Source organism: Phocoena sinus, chromosome 12 (assembly GCF_008692025.1).
Source record: "Phocoena sinus isolate mPhoSin1 chromosome 12, mPhoSin1.pri, whole genome shotgun sequence".
NCBI classification, from domain to species: Eukaryota; Metazoa; Chordata; class Mammalia; order Artiodactyla; family Phocoenidae; genus Phocoena; species Phocoena sinus.
In genome coordinates this window covers 29,210,519-29,229,218 of record NC_045774.1, presented here as the reverse complement: position 1 = coordinate 29,229,218, position 18,700 = coordinate 29,210,519, and the positions used below count along the sequence as shown (strand labels likewise).

Here is an 18,700-nt window from a genome sequence, read left to right as displayed (position 1 = left end):
ACTGCGCCACCAGGGAAGCCCTTGGGGTTACTTTTGCATTGTTTTTATAACAGTGTTTATTGTGCCCTTTTAGTTTAAAATGTCTTTCCTGGTGTGGAAAATTTTAAATGTAGTAGTCTCGGATGTAATTTGTCTTAAAAACCAGGAGGTGGCGATGTTTTCCAGGTGATGCTTTAAGACTGTAATTGGAATACCACTGGACAGAGGATCTAACTTGTCCATAAAAGTCAGTGAGCAGGGAAGAAGCTGTTTCAACTTCAATAATGCATTTTAATACAGTGCTAGAAATATGTTATTTCTTGAAGTAGGACAGCTTCAGTTTTCAACTTTGCTTTTTATTAGAAGGATATATTTGACAAACACATGTTAAGCATTTACTTGAGAAACAGGACAAAACACATTATTAAACCATGTCTTAATATTAGGCCTTGGGCAGTGGGGAAATTACCAAAGTCACTCTGTTGCCAATTCTCTGAATAGAATAATTGTTAACATTTTGGCATTTTTAGTACATACAGAGATATATAAACCAAAATGAACTCTATCAAACATATTTATTTTTTACATTATGAATCTCCGTCTGCATCCATGTAGTTGTAATTTATAAAGTCTGTTCAGTAGTCTGTTATATGAGACTGCTATACTTTATTTAACCAATCCCTTCTAGATGGGCACGTAGGTTTCTGTTATTAACAGAATTGCAGTGTATATAATCTTATTTATACTTTGCTCAGTTGAATAATTTCTCAAGATGCATTCTTAATGGTTGACTGTAATTCATCATATACACATATTTTTAATTATTTGAATACACACTGCCAGATTATCTCCTGTAGAAATTGTTCCAAATTATAAGAGAATGCTGGTTTACTTACATCTTCATCAGCAGTGTTTGATGCTTACCAGTATAAATAGTGGTATCTCATTCTTTTAAGTTAGCACTTCCTCATTACCAGTAAATTTAAAAACTATATATGTCTAAAGGCAAAGAATTTCTAAATAAATAGCTAATTAGTCTAAGAAAAATAATAATGGAAATGTAAATATTGTTAGAATCAAGGGATAATGGAAACATAATATATCCAACTTCAGATGTACCGAAAGCACTTGGTTATAATCGCCTTAAATGTTCATACGAGAATAGAGAAAAAGTTCAAAACTGAAGTATTAAGCATCCAACTTACTTTCTAATATAAGAAATTAGGGAAAAAAATAGATCTGTAGAAGGAAGGAAATAATGAGCATAAGGCAAAAAATTTAATAAAGAGGATCAACTAACTGCCAATAGTTTGTCCTTTGAAGAAACAAAAAATAGAAAGACTTTTCAGCAAGATTGATGATAGGAAAAAAAGCAGGGATAAATGATACTATGATGAAAAAGAGATAAGTGTACTAAAGTTGAGTTTTTAAAATTTGTAAGAAAACCATGAAAAATTGTATGCCATAAAATTTTAAATTTTAGAAGAAATGCAAAATGTCCCAAGAAAATTTAATTTAGGAAAACTGATTAAAGAAGAAATAGAAGACATCAAATGTCTTAAAACTCTTAAATTGAATTAATCTTTTAAAATCCCCCAAGGAAACAAAAAACAGGTCCACACAATTTTCAGATAAGGTTTTCTAAAACTGTCTTCCAGAGGATTTTTTTTTAAAAAAAGAAGAAACCTCACTACAAGTAACTCAGTTTCGTTTCTTTTTATGGCTGAATAATATTCCATTGTATATATGTGGCACATCTTCTTTATTCATCTGTCAGTGGACACTTAGGTTGCTTCCATGTCCTGGCTGTTGTAAATAGTGCTGCAGTGAACATTGTGGTACATGACTCTTTTTGAAGTATGGTAAGTCAGCAAGAGAAAAATAGTATGTAAACACATATATATGGAATCTAAAGATAAAAACGGTTCTTATGAACCTAGGGTCAGGACAGCAATAAAGACGCAGATGTAGAGAATGGACTTGAGGACATGGGGAGGGGGAAGGGTAAGCTGGGACAAAGTGAGAGAGTAGCACTGACATATATACACTACCAAATGTAAATCGATAGCTAGTGGGAAGCAGCCGCATAGCATGGGGAGATCAGCTCAGTGCTTTGTGACCACCTAGAGGGGTGGGATAGGAGGGAGGGTGGGAGGGAGACGCAAGAGGGAGGGGATATGGGGATGTTTGTATGCATATAGCTGATTCACTTTGTTAAACAGCAGAAACTAACACAACATTGTAAAGCAATTATACTCGAATAAAGATGTTTAAAAAAATAAAAACTGAAAAAGAAAAAGAAACCAACCTAACTTGTATAATAAGTCTAGTGTCACCTTGATACTCAAACCAGATAAAGACAGTCCAAGAAAGGAATATTATAGGCAAATTCTACTTACAAACATAGACATATCAATCCTAACTGAAATATTAACAAACCAGATCCATCAATGTATTTTTTTTGAAAACATGACTTACTGGGTTCAAGGATGTAATACATATGTCATAACTTTAAGAGGAATATATGAGAATGATAAAACAATTCAGCGAGAGTAGAGATTTTCTCCAGAGGGAAGGAACGAGCATGTAATTTGGGAGAAGTGCATGAGGAGACATCAATTGTATTGTAAATTTTATTTTTTAAGCTGGGTGGTAGGTACATAGATGTTCGTTTTTGCCATTTATGTATCTTAAGTCATGTTATAGTGTCAGCAGGCTTAACAGCTTTGTAAGTTTAAATGCCATTCTAAAATACTATTTTTTTTGTGGAGTTGCTTAAACACATTTCCCTTGGAACTGTACAAACAAGTTTAAAAAGTTTTATGTGTAAACCATCATGAAGTATAGTAAAGTATACTACATATGCATTTTCATGGATATTATATTAAGGGAAGGAAAAAGACTCTTAGCTCTTCTTCATTTATATGAAAATGAGTGGCTTTGGAAGTAAAGTTTCAGACTTGCTTTTAGTTTTTAAAAAGTTTTTCCATGCCTAGTATTAAAAGAAACAGTTTGGAATTCTAGGTGGATGAGAAATTTAGTATAGGCTGAAGATTGAAATGTTGGATTTTCTAGCATTCATTCACCAAATAGTAAGAGAACATTTACTATGTGCCAGATATGGTGCTGAGCCATGGGTGTGTACAAACATTTAAGATGTAGTCTTTGACTTTCAGAATTTAGTAGGTGAAATAAATGGTCCAGATGTTTAACTGTAGGTACCATAATAGTTACAAGCAGTTTGGAATATTTCTTCCCTAGTGGGGATTAATTGTCCCCATGTTTTTTATAGTTGTGTGTGTGTGTGTGTGTGTGTGTGTGTGTTTAAACTGTGTTTAAAAAGTTATGTATGTGTATTTTTAGGAATAATCTAAGCCTTTTGAACTACTTTAAGAGGTAATCAATTCATTCCTCTTTAATGCTGACAATAAAGTTTCCTCAGGTAGAATTTTTTACCCATTGATAAATGATTTAGCTTCACTCAGAATTGAAAGGGGTATGACGCTCTGTAGAAGTTGAGATTTGTCTCTTTCACTGGATTGCCATTTGAGTTATCCTATTTAAAAGTGATATGAAATGCTTTAGCTTTAAGAAGTTAATCTTTGTTAATATTTAGTACTACTCTTGTTTTACAAGATAGATAAACTGCAAATGGGCCTTTTTTTTTTTTTGGTACTGCTTGAAAAAGGTGGAATCTTTCATGTAGTATGCCTTGCCTCTTTTTTTTTCTTAAGTACTGACTTCTTCATATTTTATCCTTGATTTAAAACCTATTAAAGCAATGATATATCTTCTGAGACTGTTTGACAGCTTACTCATATAAATATGAATACTTCCTAACATGATGATCTATGCCCATGACTTCATTTTTAGAATTTAAGTTGCTTATGTATAGAAACAATCATCAATTTTGAATTAATTGCAAATTATTTAAGGCTTCTTTGCATTCTCAAAGATTTGCTTTACCCCTTCTTTCTTGACTTATTTTTTACCTTATGTGTTATCCTTGTATTCTCTCCCAGACAATTCAGCAGTTTAATACTCAGAGTAGTAGATCTGAGTCAATTTGTTTTAGCCTGTTTGTTGTAAAAAGTATATGTGAAACAGTAAATTTGACATAGTTTCTTCATATGTAATTTCTCTGTTAAGTAGTGCTTTTTGTGGCCTCTTATCATGGGATGTGTGTCAGTCAGGCTGCATATAACTAAAGTCCACCATGGGGCCTTAAGATAGAAATTGATTTTTCTCTCACATTTGTAAAGTCTAGAATTAGAAAGTACAGGGCTAGTAAGGAGTTTCACAGTATCAGGGACTCGGGCTGCTTCTGTCTTACTATTCTTCCATACTCATCTCATAATCTCATGATCCCAAATGGCTTCTTGAGTTCCAGCTCTCACGTCCAGACTCCATGCAGCAAGAATGAAGAAGAGCAGAAAGGCAAAAGGGTCTTCGCTGGTTAATTTGGTCCCTCTAAGCAGACTTCTCAAAAGACACAAAACCATTTATTTTACATTTCTTTGACCAGTACAGAGTGACCCTAATAGATTTTGGGGTGAGCAGCCAGGAGCCTCTACCTCACAGTTATTTCCTAATTTTAATAGGAAAGTAGCAGGTGGCTCGATATCTGGGTAGTGATGTAATCTTGGGAAGTAATGCTAAGAAATCTCTGCTCTGCCTGTGGCTTTGAACTTATTTTTATCCCTAATCACTGATATTTTTGTGTTATTATTTTCCAAGTATATGTGCTAAGTACTTTCCATACATTTTATATAATTCCCATGACACTGTCTGGTAGGCACTGTCTATTCCATGTCACAGGTGAGAAAACCAAGACAGACAGAATGCATAACTGGCCTAAGTCCTGAGAACTTAGTCGTTGGTGCGTCAAACATGGAGTCTGCACTTAAGATCACCACTGATAACTGTTTCTGTCCTCTGCTTATTAATCTGTCCACCTATATATCTATCCCTCAGACTCCACTGCCACCCCTGCCCCGCCTCTTGTGCATAAGAATCACATGAGGTTGCTGAAACATACACAAAGAACAGAAAAACAAAAAGATAAGCAGATTGAAGGGAGTATAAGATTGAGAAAATAGAATGATGTTGAGGTTCAAGTAGTACACAGAGTTCAATGCTATATGATCCTATAGAGATGCTAAAAGTTTCCGTCTGACTTCTCATTGTGTCCTAGCAGAAACTAAAAGGCAGGAAAACAAAACTGAATTTTTTTTATTTGGACTCTTGGCTGCTTCATTTTTTAGTCATATAATAACTTGAATCCTTAGTCATATAATAACTTGAATCCGTATAAAGAATCCTAGCTCATTTTCATATTGGGGCTTCAAGGAATTGTAAAGATAATTAGAATAGTATTGTTACTATTTTCTGATTTTCTCTTTGTGGGGTAGGTAAGCTGAATTACCATTACTTATTTTCTAAGATGTGGAAACTCAGAGAATATTTTATCTGGACATGGATCACGTGCTTAGTAAAAACAAGGGCTTGTTCTTGTTTGTTTATAGAAATTCAAATTGAAAAGATACATATTTTGGAAGATTGGGATCTTGATAAAAATGCTGTTGTGCTAAGTAACTGTTAGAGCTCCCCCGTACACACACAGGTTTGTGAGCTCCTTCAGGACAAAAGACCTTGCCTTATTCCTTTTTTCCTCCAGTATCCTCAGTGTATGGAGGTGTTCAGTAAGTGAATAATGAATGAATGACTAGTAAGTGAGAAAAGTCTGTTAATAAATGTTATAATTAATATTGCTGCCTCTTTAAACTTAAGTAAATGGCTCTACCCAAAATAGCGGAAAAGTAGGTCATTCTTTTTATAGCCCTTGCGGGTTGTATGAGGTGGGTTATAGTACCATTAATGGCTGGACATTGGGACCACAAAGTCCAGCCCTTGAACATGGTGTAAACGGAGAATGGCCATAACTGCAATACGCCTGGAGCATGGTGGTTGTAAAGGCAAGTTGCTGCAGTTACGTCTGGCAAGCTCCTGGCGTGTAAAAGTTACTGATTAATTTTAAGGAATGAAAGTTAGGTCCAGATTTGGAAGGATTTTATATGACATGTTATCTTTTAAAAAGTGACATTTTTCGTGGGGAGAAGAAAGGATATGATTTGATTTGAGTACCATTTGAACAATAAGTAATGAGATCGACTTCTTGCATTTTAGTTTTCAAGATTACTTGTGAGCAATATATTAACAAAACATTTGAGTTTAATTATTTTATTTTGTTTTATTTCTCAGGATGTGATCTTCGTGGTGGGAAGCTAAGTTTTTAAACTACCCCAATGGATGCAGACAGTGATGTTGCACTGGACATTCTAATTACAAATGTAGTCTGTGTTTTTAGAACAAGATGCCATTTGAACTTAAGAAAGATTGCTTTGGAGGGAGCAAATGTAATTTATAAGCGTGACGTTGGAGTGAGTATCTGAATTTTGTCGTGTGTGCTACATTAGCCTAATTTTATAGTGCTCTGAAGATACTAAGTAAACAATGATGACACTACCTTATGCGTTTATTATAAAAATTAAGAATATGTATGAAGGCTCTGTTTAAGCTCTAAAAATCAGATGCCAGTATACCTTGTTAAATTTTCATTAGTTCTTCATGCTAGAAACTAAGTAAAGATGAATTAAACTCAATTAAAGATTTCAGTGAATCACAATGAAAGGTTTTCAGGTTCATCAATAATGCCATCTTCACTTTAAAAAAGGAGCAAATATATCTGCTAAAAAGAGAGGAAAAGGCTTATGCTGCGTTGGAACTTTAGCATGCCATATGGTAGAGAAGTCATTTTTTCTAGGAAGGTTAACTGAAAACTGAGTTGATGGACGAGCTGGTAGTGCAAGACAGTTAAACGTAGAATAACCTCAATGTTTCTCAGCCACAGCCACTTAACGTATGAAATTTTATAATGTATTTTAGCTCAGATTTTATTTTGCATCTGTGGTAAATTTTGTCTCCCCAGATTTAATAGCTTTCTAGTTTGATAATATGGCATATGACAGAGAAAAGAAGGAACTAAAAATGTAACAAGAGTTTTAAGAAGAAATGTCTCATTCATATATTTGTTACGTATTCAGTAAACATTTATCTCTTTTATACGTAATGGCCATATAATAAATATTGCCATAAATGAAAAGCTGCAGTGAAAATTTAAATTCACTTTTTATCTTGGACCTTAGTCCTTGACCTATTTATACTCACACTGTAGGTAATTTCTTCTAAACCCATAGCTTTAAGTGCCTTTCGTTTCTAAGGAATCTAAAATTACATCTCCAGCTCCAGCATTCCGGATTTGCACATCGACCTTGAATATGTAATGGGCATCTCAGCTGTAAGATACAGTATAAAGTAGTGGCGGGCACCAAGAAGCAGAGAAAAGCAGGGTTAGAAATCAGGGAAGGGTGAAGGGATGGAATGATCAGGGAAGGCCTCTCTGTGGAGATGACATCTGGTGAGAGACCTGAGTGAAGGGAGAACATTGAAGGAAGAATATTCCAGATGAAAGTAAGCTAGGCAAAGCTCCTGAGGCGTGGACAAGTTTGGCATGTTTGAGGATGTGTGCAAATTGCAAATTTCAGTTATGTGAACAGAGTGGAACGAGAGTTGGAGTGTGTACGTCCTTGTGGCACATTGATTTCAAGTATACAGTGAGAGGTTTATACAGGCCTTGAATTTTTAATTGATTAAATGTCCTTTTGGATTAATATGTTCTTTGTGTTCAGCGTGGTTCTTGATTTCAGAATGAGTGATTTGGAGAACAGTTATTTCAGTCTTGGGTAAGCTTGGCATAGTATTTAAACATGAAATGGCCACATAGAGTAGACCCGTGTGTGCAAATCAACACTTACTGTGTAATCAGGTTGTTGGAGTTCTGGTTGTCTTTTTTTGCAGAAAGTATTAATGAAGCTTAGAAAGCCTAGAATTACAGCTACGATTTGGTCCTCAGGAAAAATTATTTGCACTGGAGCAACAAGGTAAATGTTACTTGGGTTTTCAATTTTCATTTTTTAATTTTCCCCTCATGGGAAGGACATTTTTCTAGACTTAAAAACAAAATCACGTGTACAGTTTGTTGTGTTCCTCCGTATAAAATCTATTTCCTGTGTAACTGATCGTCTTTTTCTTTCTTTCAAACCACAGTGAAGAAGAAGCTAAATTTGGTGCCAGACGTTTAGCCCGGAGTCTCCAGAAACTAGGATTTCAGGTAACGTTTTCAAAAGCTATCCGAGCTGCAGATACTCAAGGATTTATTTTTGTAAAGTTAGCATTTTTTTTTTAACGGACTAAAGAAATCTCCACAGAAAGTCCTCTTATGACTGACCTTTTTCTACATTGTATAATACCATCCTTCAACACAAAAATTTAGTGGCAGACCTTGCCCGTGTGGGTATTTGTCAGGAATCCTGGCTTTCTCCCAAATCCTTTCCCCATAGAGAGAGAGACTTGTTTCCTTACAGATTAACTGCCTTTTCAACTCTTTACATTTTTCACTTCTCACAAAAAAAAAAAAAAAAAAAATTCTGTTTTTGATCATCACAAGAATGCTGTATCAAGATGATGAGCGAGAGCTGCAGGACCCTGTTGACACATACACACTGGTTAGCAGGCTCTCACACTTGTAAAATGACTGTTACTAGCAGGCCAGCCTTATCAAATGTGATTTTGTAGAGTCATGCATTTGAATAAAATTAATACATATCCTGGACTTGCTAGGTCACTTGGAAACGATGAGTAAGTGAAAGAAAAAGATGAGCTGTGGTTCCTGAACAGGTGGGCCTAGGCAGTTTGGGATTTGGGTGGGAGGTGATGAGAGGTTGAGTTTCTCTCTGATGACTTCAGTCTCCTCTGAGGTGGAAGGTGCTAGGAAGGCACTGAGGAGCTGGAAGGGAGTGCAGGGTAGAGAGCCATGATTGACAGCGGGGCCACTGTGCACGTTTTGTGACTTTCTCCCACTGCCTTGTGCCGGTACTGAGTTGGAGGATAGTTCATCCAGATTTGTGGTTTTACTAGGGACAGTTGAAAAGACGACAGGGTAAAACCATTAACATCTTGGTAGGAGTGGCTGAAGTTATTAATATTGAGAGGACATTATTTTCAGCCTTGGAGCCTCTTTTCTTAGCATAATATTAGAAATGTTGAGAGAAATCCCAGTGAGTTAAAAAACACAGTTCTATCACACTATTCCTCATCTTGTCCCCCAAAAGAAACAAACATCTAACTAAACTCGCAGCAATGCCATTTTACCTGACTGCATATAAGAAAAAGTCAGGCGTTTGGAGCTCAGTGTCCAGTACTTTCTGAGTTTTAAGTGATGGCTTTGCATTCTGACACTTCAAGGAGGACTCTGCTTTAATTTTTTCCTCACTGTTCTCCCTCTTATCCCAGTAGATTAAATATTAAATGGGTTTAAAGTGTTGAAAAATTAAACTGAAACAAGATTCAGAAGACCCCAGATGTAGCGCTTTGATCATGCAGTTATCTCAGGCATTGTTTATTTTTTTAATGAAGTTCTTGAGCCTTTTTCCCCCCTTTAATTATAGCATTGAGTCCCCGATAACTTAAAACACTAAAATCCATGCTTTAAATGTTTTTGTTTATCTTGTTTGTTCTTATATTTAAGGATTACAATTCAATGATTAAGATTGCCATGATGAGCAGATTTTTTTGTTTGTTTCAAAATAATTCATTCATTTTACTTCTCTCCTAAAGGTAATATTTACAGATTTTAAGGTTGTTAACGTTTTGGCAGTATGTAATATGCCATTTGAAATACGTTTGCCAGAATTCACAAAGAACAATAGACCTCATGCCAGGTAGGTCTTTGAAGAATCAAGATAACTTAGCAAATTTGAAGTTACTTGTCCAGCTGTAAGTATTTATATTAATTTTGGCTTTTTTTGCATAGTTACGAACCTGAACTTCATCCTGCTGTGTGTTATCGGATAAAATCTCTAAGAGCTACATTACAGATTTTTTCAACAGGAAGTATCACAGTAACAGGTATTTTATGATATTGAAACCAAGCTTGTCAATTATGGATTGAATGAGATAAGAGGTGTCCGTACCAAAATAGAGATAAAGTCTGCTTTGTCCCTTTTAGCCACTTCTGCCCTTCTAGGGGAACCAGTCTCCTCACTTTTAACACAGTAGATTAGTTTAACCTGCTTTTATATGTGTACTATTTTGTGTCAGTCTTCTTTATCTTCATCATAACCCTAGTGAGATTCATCTGTATTGCTGCATGTAGCTGTAGATCAGCCATTCTTACTGCTATTTAGTACCCAGTACGTGAATATATTGTTCCATGGGCATTTGGATAGTTTTCAGTTGGGAATTTAAAATATTCTAGTATGTATTTTTATATATGATTTTTAAGTTTATGACATCTTGCATTTAAAATACTCAAGAGAAACCCATTCTATGAACTTCATAGAGGTTTTACATGAGCAAAATATTCATATATAATTGGTACCTATTTGGTATGTTTTATGTGTATTTTGTTATATCTTTTGAATTGTTTTAATTACTTGGAAGGGATAGTTTCAGAATACTAGGTAGGCATAGATGTCCAAGGGTAGTATTAGCATGCAGGATGATTTTTTTAATGGTACTATGGTTATAAATTGTTCAGAGACATTACTTGAGAGTCAGACCCAACCTTTGGCAAAACTGAGTTAAGGAAAATTTCTGTAGTGTCCTTGAATTTTCTTTTTATTCCTTCAATCCTTAGAGGAAAATAAAAATTATTGACACCTGTAAGCCTTCAACAAAAAAGCTTTAGTTCTGATTCAGCCATGGATTTTCACATCTTGCTTGGAGACTTAAAGGCTCTTGCCAGAGTCATACCTGAATCTTAAAAATGGGGGAGCAAGTCCATTTCTTTCCTTCTTTGGACTCTCTGTTTCTACACTTTGGAGCCCAGACCTTACAGAGGCCTCCAAATCTATTGACAAGTCCCTACTAAGTATGGAAGAAAATAATGCATATGTAAAATATATATTAAGTTAATAGATTTAAACAACACAGTAGCAAACTGAAGACCATTGACCTGGTTAATTAGTATCCATTACATATTAACCTCTGGAATACCCTATGAACTGTTAATTCAGTGGACATATACTGAGTGGTTCCCATGGGCAAAGCTCTACTCTGTGGAGGGACTGAGGTGAGTCAGGAAGGATCGGCCTAGGGTAAGACGTGGTCAATACCTTCAAAGGGTCCACAGTGGATGCATATGTACGTTTTTTAGGATCTTTCAAAAGGTAAGTTTACGTTAGTAGAAAAAACATATTTATTCAGAATAAGTTTTATAAAAATATTTTTTCATTATCCTTTTTATATATTTTTTTAGCTATTTAGATGAAAGGCTACACATTTTTCAAGTCCTAGCATTATATAGATTAATTAATACGTAACATAACCTCATCCCTGGTGCTTTTTTTTTAACGGGCAGAGTAAGCTGTAAGGGTGAATGGCCAGATTAGTAGTAAACATGTGAGTACCAAATAGCAGTAAGTTTGTGGGGATGTTTAGACCGTGCAGTTTATAATGGCCCTCTGGTTTCCCAACGCTCTGGTAGCAGCTTTGTTTAGCTCTGCCGGGTCCCTCGATACTCCTGTGAGCTTCAGTCATAGCCTAACCAAAAGCCAGGCTACAGTGACCAAAAGCATAATAGCTGTGTAGTCCCGCTTGTTACTCCTTCCTTTAATAAGCATATTATAGTACGTTGTGATTGTCTGTGTGGTTTTTTTATATACTCCCTTTTCACAATGGTGCCCTAAAACAAGATGAATATCCTCATTTTGTGTTTGATTCCCTTTAATTGTCCATAAAAAAGTCTTTTTCTCTTGGTTCTTGCTGTGACTGTGTGTATAATTAATGTAAGTGTAGATTTTTTTTTAAACAACCTGATAAATTCTAAAGTACTTGGTTACTTGTAATTCTGGGAAATCAGCTTTTCCTAGTGCTCTTTTGCCTCTTCTCACCCCTTCCTCCACTGTGTTGTTACAGGGCCCAATGTAAAGGCCGTCGCTACTGCTGTGGAACAGGTATACCCGTTTGTGTTTGAAAGCAGGAAAGAAATTTTGTAAGTCATAACGTAATTGGTTAGAATCCCAAACTGAGCACCTTTTAAAACCTGCTGCACATTGGACTCAGAACAAAAGGAAAACTGGACCAACAGTAATTGAGGAAATAGACTCTTTTATTCATTCACGGCTACAGTGTAAGCTCCAGTCCCTTTGGATTTTATTTCAAACCTTGCTGTAATATAAAAAGGAAGTTTACAAGACATGACATTGCTGCTTTTACAAAAGGACATTCTATTTATTTTCGCAGTAATTTCATGTCCCCACGAGCAGAGCTGTCACAGTGTGCACTACCTTAAAGTGTTTTGTTGTTGTCGTTATTTTTTTCCAGTTTGAGCTGATGTGTTTTATTTGTGAATAGTCTTTTACATTTTTGTATGCTGAATATGGGCACCAAAGAACCTGTAAAAGTTATCTTTTTCAATTGAATGTGCACAAATAAAAGTTTGGAAAAGATCACTCTTGATATCCATTCTATTCCCCATTTTCTATTTTAACAAAAATTGTATTCATAATTCTTTTTTTTTTAATCTATGCAAGCTTAGACTTTTGCTAAAGTGTGTTGGCTTCTTTTTGAAGTGTATTTTGTAAATATATATATGCCACATGTGTATAGTTTCTTTTAATGCTCTGTTACCAAATATCAAATAGGGATTTTTTTCTTGCAGATTAGAAATAAAAACATGTATATAAATTCTAGGGAACTGGAGTAGAACTTTATAAATTCAGCATAATGTTTTATGTTGCTAATTTAACATGATAGAAAATGTTAACTATCTTTTAAAAGTCATAAAGTTGGAGTTTTAAAAAGAGAAACTCTTACCTATAAGATGAATATAAGAAAGAAGCTGTGATGGGTTGTACTTCATATGTACCTTTGTTATTCTGGAAAGACTCAACTCTGGTTAGAGGAAAGTAAAACTCTTAGGTTGGTACTCAAGGCTTCACTAAGAGTCTTGTCAGAAGTTGAAACATTGTGCTGTTTTAGCAAGAAGTGCCCAAAAGCTGATTCTGTGCCACAGTGTAATTAATTGTACTACAGTTCAGTTTGAACTTGAAAGCCATTTTGCAAGATAAGTCTTTCCCCTTGCTGTGTCTTATTTAGTGAAGCTAAAGAGCGACTACTCAGTATATGGGATTGCTCCTCTTAAAGTTATAATAAATATGCATTTGTGAAACAGTGGCTCTCTGGCTCACCCGTGGGCCCAGCAACGGTAATATAGGATCAGGCTGCAGTGGTGCTTGGCCATTTGTGTTTAGGAGTTTAGTATTACTAACAATGTAATTACTAACAATTACTAACAATGATCTTACCTAGAAATAAAGCTGAATGGAGTGTCATATTAGCTTCTCAGTTAAAATTAATAGAGGTAATAGTACAACACAGTTTTCCACTAAAACCTTGAATTTCCAAAATGTTTTGAAACCTTTGTGGAAAATTGGAACATCTTAACCTCCGTTTTCCCTACCATATTCTAAAATCTTGAAAGCTGCACTGAACAATATGTATTATTTTTTATGTTTATTTTTATCTTCTTTCTTCTCAATGCCTTCCCCTACCCTGCCTCTCACTCCCTCATAAGTTGGGGCCAATGGCTAACTTTTATGTTTTCTTTCTTGGGAAAGACTTAATTGTGATTTTAAGACTTTTCATTTTTTACATTTGTGTTTATTTGCTTCATTTTGAGATCCAGTGGGATAGGCAACCTCAAAAAATATACAGAATAAAATTCAATGAAAGTTACAGGTTCTGAGCAGACTGTTTCAAAAATTTGAGGTTTTCCACTTAGATTTAATTAACAGTAATTAAGTGACCTCCTGTTTGGCAGTGTTCACAAAAAAGAAATAGCGAAAAGCGGGGGAAACCTGATTATATAGCCAAGGTGCAGATCCAGATGTTTGTTGTAATATTTTTCAGTATTCGAGTGACTTGAAAACTATGTAGATCAGTAGCTCATCAAAATGCTTTCTCAGAAAAGAGGGAGAAAGACAATCTGACCGGGTCTGGTTTCAGGGCTGCTTGCTTGAGTATCGCCTGGCAAAGTGTCATGGGTGACCCACTATGCTTAACAAAGCTGGTAAGAAATGAGTGTGTCTGATGTCTTCTGGCTTTTCACAAGTGCTGTACATTTTTTTAATAAATAAAAACTGTGAATATATACATATAAATTATAAGTATTCCCCCTTTTTTTATTTTTGAAAGTCAAAAAGCTCTAATTGGGTGCGTATTGGGTAAAATTTAGTTTGAAAACAGAACTGTTTCATTATAGATTCTGGATAATAAAAGAAAAATATAAGACAGTGTTTAAGATACTGAAGTTGAAATCACTTAGTGATAAACCTACTAGGTTTATAACAGTTTCCTGCCCATTTACAACGTATGGCTAAGCCAAGAGATAGCTAAAGTATATACAGTGTTTGAACTGCACAGTGAAATATGTAACGGTTTTGTTAAATATCTTACAATCTGTGATGCTTGGCAAAGAAAAAGAAATTCATATTGATTACCTGTCTCGACCTTTTCTAATCTCAGCGTAAATTCATATTGATTACCTGTCTCGACCTTTTCTAATCTCAGCGTATAATCGCACTGAAGGCGCATAATCACTTGCTTAAATTGAACCTCTACAGAACACACTCTCCCTTCTTCCAAAACAAGCGAACGATGCATGTTCTAACTTGCATATGAAATGTACCGTGCAGAATGAAGACTGCAAATCTCCCTTCCTCATAACTTCCCCTGCCAATTTTAATTTAGATAGCATGTTTCAGCACCAGGACTTCTAGTCATTCTCCTGAGTTCCTGATAATACAGTTTTACTATTGCTTACATAGGTTGTAGTCAGGTCACTTCATTATAAGGGAATGCAGTAGATCATATTTCCTTATATCAAACTGGGACAGTTTGTTATGGGCCAATAGAAAATTTTCAAGCTGAATAAAAAGGGCTTTTGACTCTTAGGATTCTTTCTTCAGGTTAATCATATTTTTGTATTCTTTTTCAAGTTAGGTTGTTCAGTACTTTTTGTGTGTGTCTCCCATAGTTTATAATATTAGTCATTTAATGGGTTACTGCATAAGTGGTTTGAGGTTCTTTATTGTAGATTTTCTATCATCGTATCCAAATTCTATTGGTAAAATGCCTCCCCACGTCTTAAAATTCAACTGGTGAAATACAGAAGAGAGCAATCCATTGTTGCGTGGGTGAAAACCCAAGTTTCTGGTACAGTCAGTGATCTCTGTTTCATCATAGAGAAGACCACATTGAGGGAATTGTCCCGATGTTTGGATGTCATTTATTATGTTTGCAGGCATCTGAAAGTCAGCATCAGTTATAGCCTGTAGGCCATAACCTGAGGTAGTGATAATCCTGAGGGGTGCGAAGAATCACAGGAAACTATGGATCGCTATTAAGGTATCATGAAAGCCTTACAAAGAGAGAACTGTATAAGCTTGACTTAGTAACTCAAACTTAACTACTTACAGATTTGGATAAATAACCTAATGGCTTGACTTCTTTTCTCGTGTTTTACTAACAGCTACTTCTCAATAAATATGGTCCCAGGATTTTGAAATTGTCCTTTCTATCCGTATTTTTTAAAAATGGATGGAAAATGCTTATCTTTCTCAACTATTGCAGAGTTGTTTCTCTTAATATTTTATAATACTAATACCAAATTTATAAAAGGACATTTTGAATTACATTGTAGTTCATAATTCGTAAAATAGGATGTATAATCTTTATCCTTGTTGAACCGTAATTAGAAATTTATCACCAAAATCCTAACCAGGACCCTATCCTAACCTAGAACATGTTTGCAGTTGTCCACATTGTATCCTGGTTCTTTTTTACACAAGACCCAGTGCAGGTAGTGTCTTGGTAGGTAGGCAAAAAAAACCATAAGCTTACGTTCAGACAGCTTCTGTGTCTTAATGGTAAAGCCGCAACTGGCCTCTATGCATACAAACCTTAAGGTAAAAGTTATTCTCATCACTAGTTCATAGTCTTTCAAAGGCTGCTCTGTGAAGAAGGTGGAAGATAACCAACCGCTATTATTTTTTAACCTGGTATCCTGCTCAGAGTAAGAAAGGGGTCACTGGGGACCTTGTCCCTCACCTACCTTTCATGGTTCCTTTTGGGCAGGTAGAGATTAAAGATTGTCTCTGTAATTTCAGGGTGTCCCTTTTAAACTAGCTCTGTGACACCGAAGAGAAAACATGGGAGTGGCCAATATGTATTGGTAGGAAGACACCCTAAATGTTCTCATACTGTATCAACATTTGTAAGGTTTTGAGGCCATTAGGTCTCTGGAGAGAGCTGCCTTGGCTGTCCCCTACCCCGTAGCTTTTTAGACTCCAAGAACTGATCTTGGGGTTTTCTTTTTTGAAGCTGTTTTGGCACTAATTCCTCTTGGTGATGACTCATAAAACAAATATTGTTTTTCACATAGTTCCTGAAAGAGAAAGAGGCACTAATGAAAATGTCATTCTTAATTTACAGTATTTAAAAATGTGCAGGCTATAATTTTTTAAATCACCCTGGGGCTTTAATGTTTTAGCTCTGCAAAAATAGACCAAGGTTTGTTGCAACGTTTCCACATGTCATGAAATTCAGCGCACCACAGACCTTTGATCAATCTCATGCAAAGGGTAAGGTGGGGTGCCTTCTTCTCGGAACATAATCATGGCATTCCTGTCTGCAGGGAAGGATTCCAAGGATAGTCTTACATAGAACTACTGGAGATTACATCCCAGATCCTCTTTAATTTCTTCCCTTTTCTCAAACTCTGCTTACCAATATGCCTATCTATATTTATATCTACATATTCTGCTTTCTGCATTATCCCCTCGCCCCTGCATTAACAAATTCATTTCTGCAACATTATTCCCATCAGCATGAAAACATGCTCTAGTATTTTATGTTTATTTAAATAAACACCTTTGAGGGCTTCCCTGGTGGCGCAGTGGTTGAGAGTCCGCCTGCCAGTGCAGGGGACGCGGGTTCGTGACCCGGTCCGGGAAGATCCCGCATGCCGCGGAGCGGCTGGGCCCATGAGCCAATGGCCGCTGAGCCTGCGTGTCCGGAGCCTGTGCTCCGCAACGGGAGAGGCCACAACAGTGAGAGGCCCGCGAACCGCAAAAAAAAAAAATAATAATAATAAAATAAATAAGCACCTTTGAACCTGTCTGTCCCCTTTCAAATATCCTGTCCTATAATTTAACCAGTTCATCGAGTGGCTACAACATGCCAGGTGCTATGGATGGAGGAGATAAAGAGTCTGGCTTTCAAGGAGCTTACACCTTAACAGGAGCCAAGCACGTAAGCATATAATTTCAAGTAGTAAGAGTGCTAAGGAGAAAAGTAAACCAAGAAAGGGAAAAAGAATGACTTAGTTGGGGTGTGGGGGACTGTATCATACTGCTGGCATCTCTAAAGATCAGGTGACATCTGATCAGAAACTGGAGTGAAGTTAGGGAGGGAACCATGTGAAGGATTGCAGCTAAGTGCTGTGTTGCGGAAAGTCCAGTATGGCTAAAGCATGGCGAGTACCTGAATGACAGACGTGAGGTTGGAGGGGAGGGTAGCAGCCATAGTTAAGAAGCTTGAATTTTATTCAAAATGTAGTAGGAGCCATGGGATTTTGAGCTGAGGAATGATGTTTTTAAGATCCATCTAGGGACTTCACTGGTGGCACCTGGATAAGACTCCGTGCTCCCAATGCAGGGGGCCCGGGTTCGATCCCTATCAGGGAACTAGATCCCACATGCATGCTGCAACTAAGAGTTCTCATGCCACAACTAAGGAGCCTGCCTGCCACAACCAAGACCCGGCACAACCAAATAAATATTTTTTTTAAAAATTTAATCCTTGAGCCTCAGTGAAGTCCTCAGATGATTGCAGCGTTGACCAACAGCTAGATTGCAACTTCCAGAACCAGAGCCGTCCTGCTAAACCACTCCTAAACTCCAGACCCGCAGACACTGTGAAATAATAAATGTTTATTACAAAAAATAAAGAAAAGATCCATCTAACTGCCGCATGGAGGATAGCGTGCAGAGCGCAGGAGTTGAAAGAGGAAGACTAGTTTGGAGGTTAGTAAGTCCAAATAAAAGATGGTGGCTTGGATTTAGAACAGTACTGGTGGAAAGTGTATATTCATATGTTTTGTTAACAGCTAACAAGTCTTACTGATATTAGCTGTGGGGGTGAAAGGAGTAGCGTGGATGAATCCTAAACCTCTGGCCTCAGAAGTTCCCCCCGAGCAGAAGACCCGTGGAGGAAATGTGACTGGGTCATCAAGGGGACTGGAAATCAAGAGTTCTGTCAGATTAGAGATGCCTGTTGGATGTTCCAACCAAAGATGTCAAGTGGACAGTTGGATTTCGGAATTCGAAAATCAGGTAAAAGGTCCGAGACTAGAGATAAATCATTTGAGAGTCATCAACTTATGGATGGCTGATAAAGCCACGGGAATACATCCAAGAAGTGAGTGTAGATGGAGATCTAAGGATTGAGCCCTGGGCGTTATGGTATTTGAAGGGAGGGAGGGAGGAAGGGGAAGCAGCAGAGACCAAGGAATGACTAATGAGGTAGGAGGAAAACCAGG

The 18,700-nt window shown here is 36.5% G+C and overlaps 2 protein-coding genes across 3 annotated transcripts in view; one reads left to right on the top strand and one right to left on the bottom strand.

Moving 5' to 3' along the window:
• Window positions 1-13,181, top strand: part of TBPL1 (TATA-box binding protein like 1) — a 30,505-nt gene extending 17,324 nt beyond the window's left edge. The window contains exons 2-7 of one of the 2 annotated variants that reach the window (XM_032651088.1): window positions 6,241-6,419; window positions 7,897-7,979; window positions 8,146-8,209; window positions 9,715-9,818; window positions 9,911-10,005; window positions 12,016-13,181. In XM_032651088.1, coding sequence (XP_032506979.1) covers window positions 6,285-6,419; window positions 7,897-7,979; window positions 8,146-8,209; window positions 9,715-9,818; window positions 9,911-10,005; window positions 12,016-12,095 — 561 coding nt within the window. In that variant the 5' untranslated portion in view covers window positions 6,241-6,284 and the 3' untranslated portion in view covers window positions 12,096-13,181. Of the gene's footprint in view, window positions 1-2,217; window positions 6,420-7,896; window positions 7,980-8,145; window positions 8,210-9,714; window positions 9,819-9,910; window positions 10,006-12,015 lie in introns of those variants that run through there. The other variant, XM_032651089.1, reaches the window with a different exon arrangement.
• A 1,070-nt stretch (window positions 13,182-14,251) lies between these two features.
• The window catches only part of SLC2A12 (solute carrier family 2 member 12), a 57,170-nt gene continuing 52,721 nt past the window's right edge, over window positions 14,252-18,700 (bottom strand). The window contains exon 5 of the mRNA XM_032651087.1: window positions 14,252-16,546. Within this exon, the coding sequence (XP_032506978.1) occupies window positions 16,393-16,546 (154 nt within the window). The 3' untranslated portion in view covers window positions 14,252-16,392. The remainder of the gene's footprint in view (window positions 16,547-18,700) is intronic.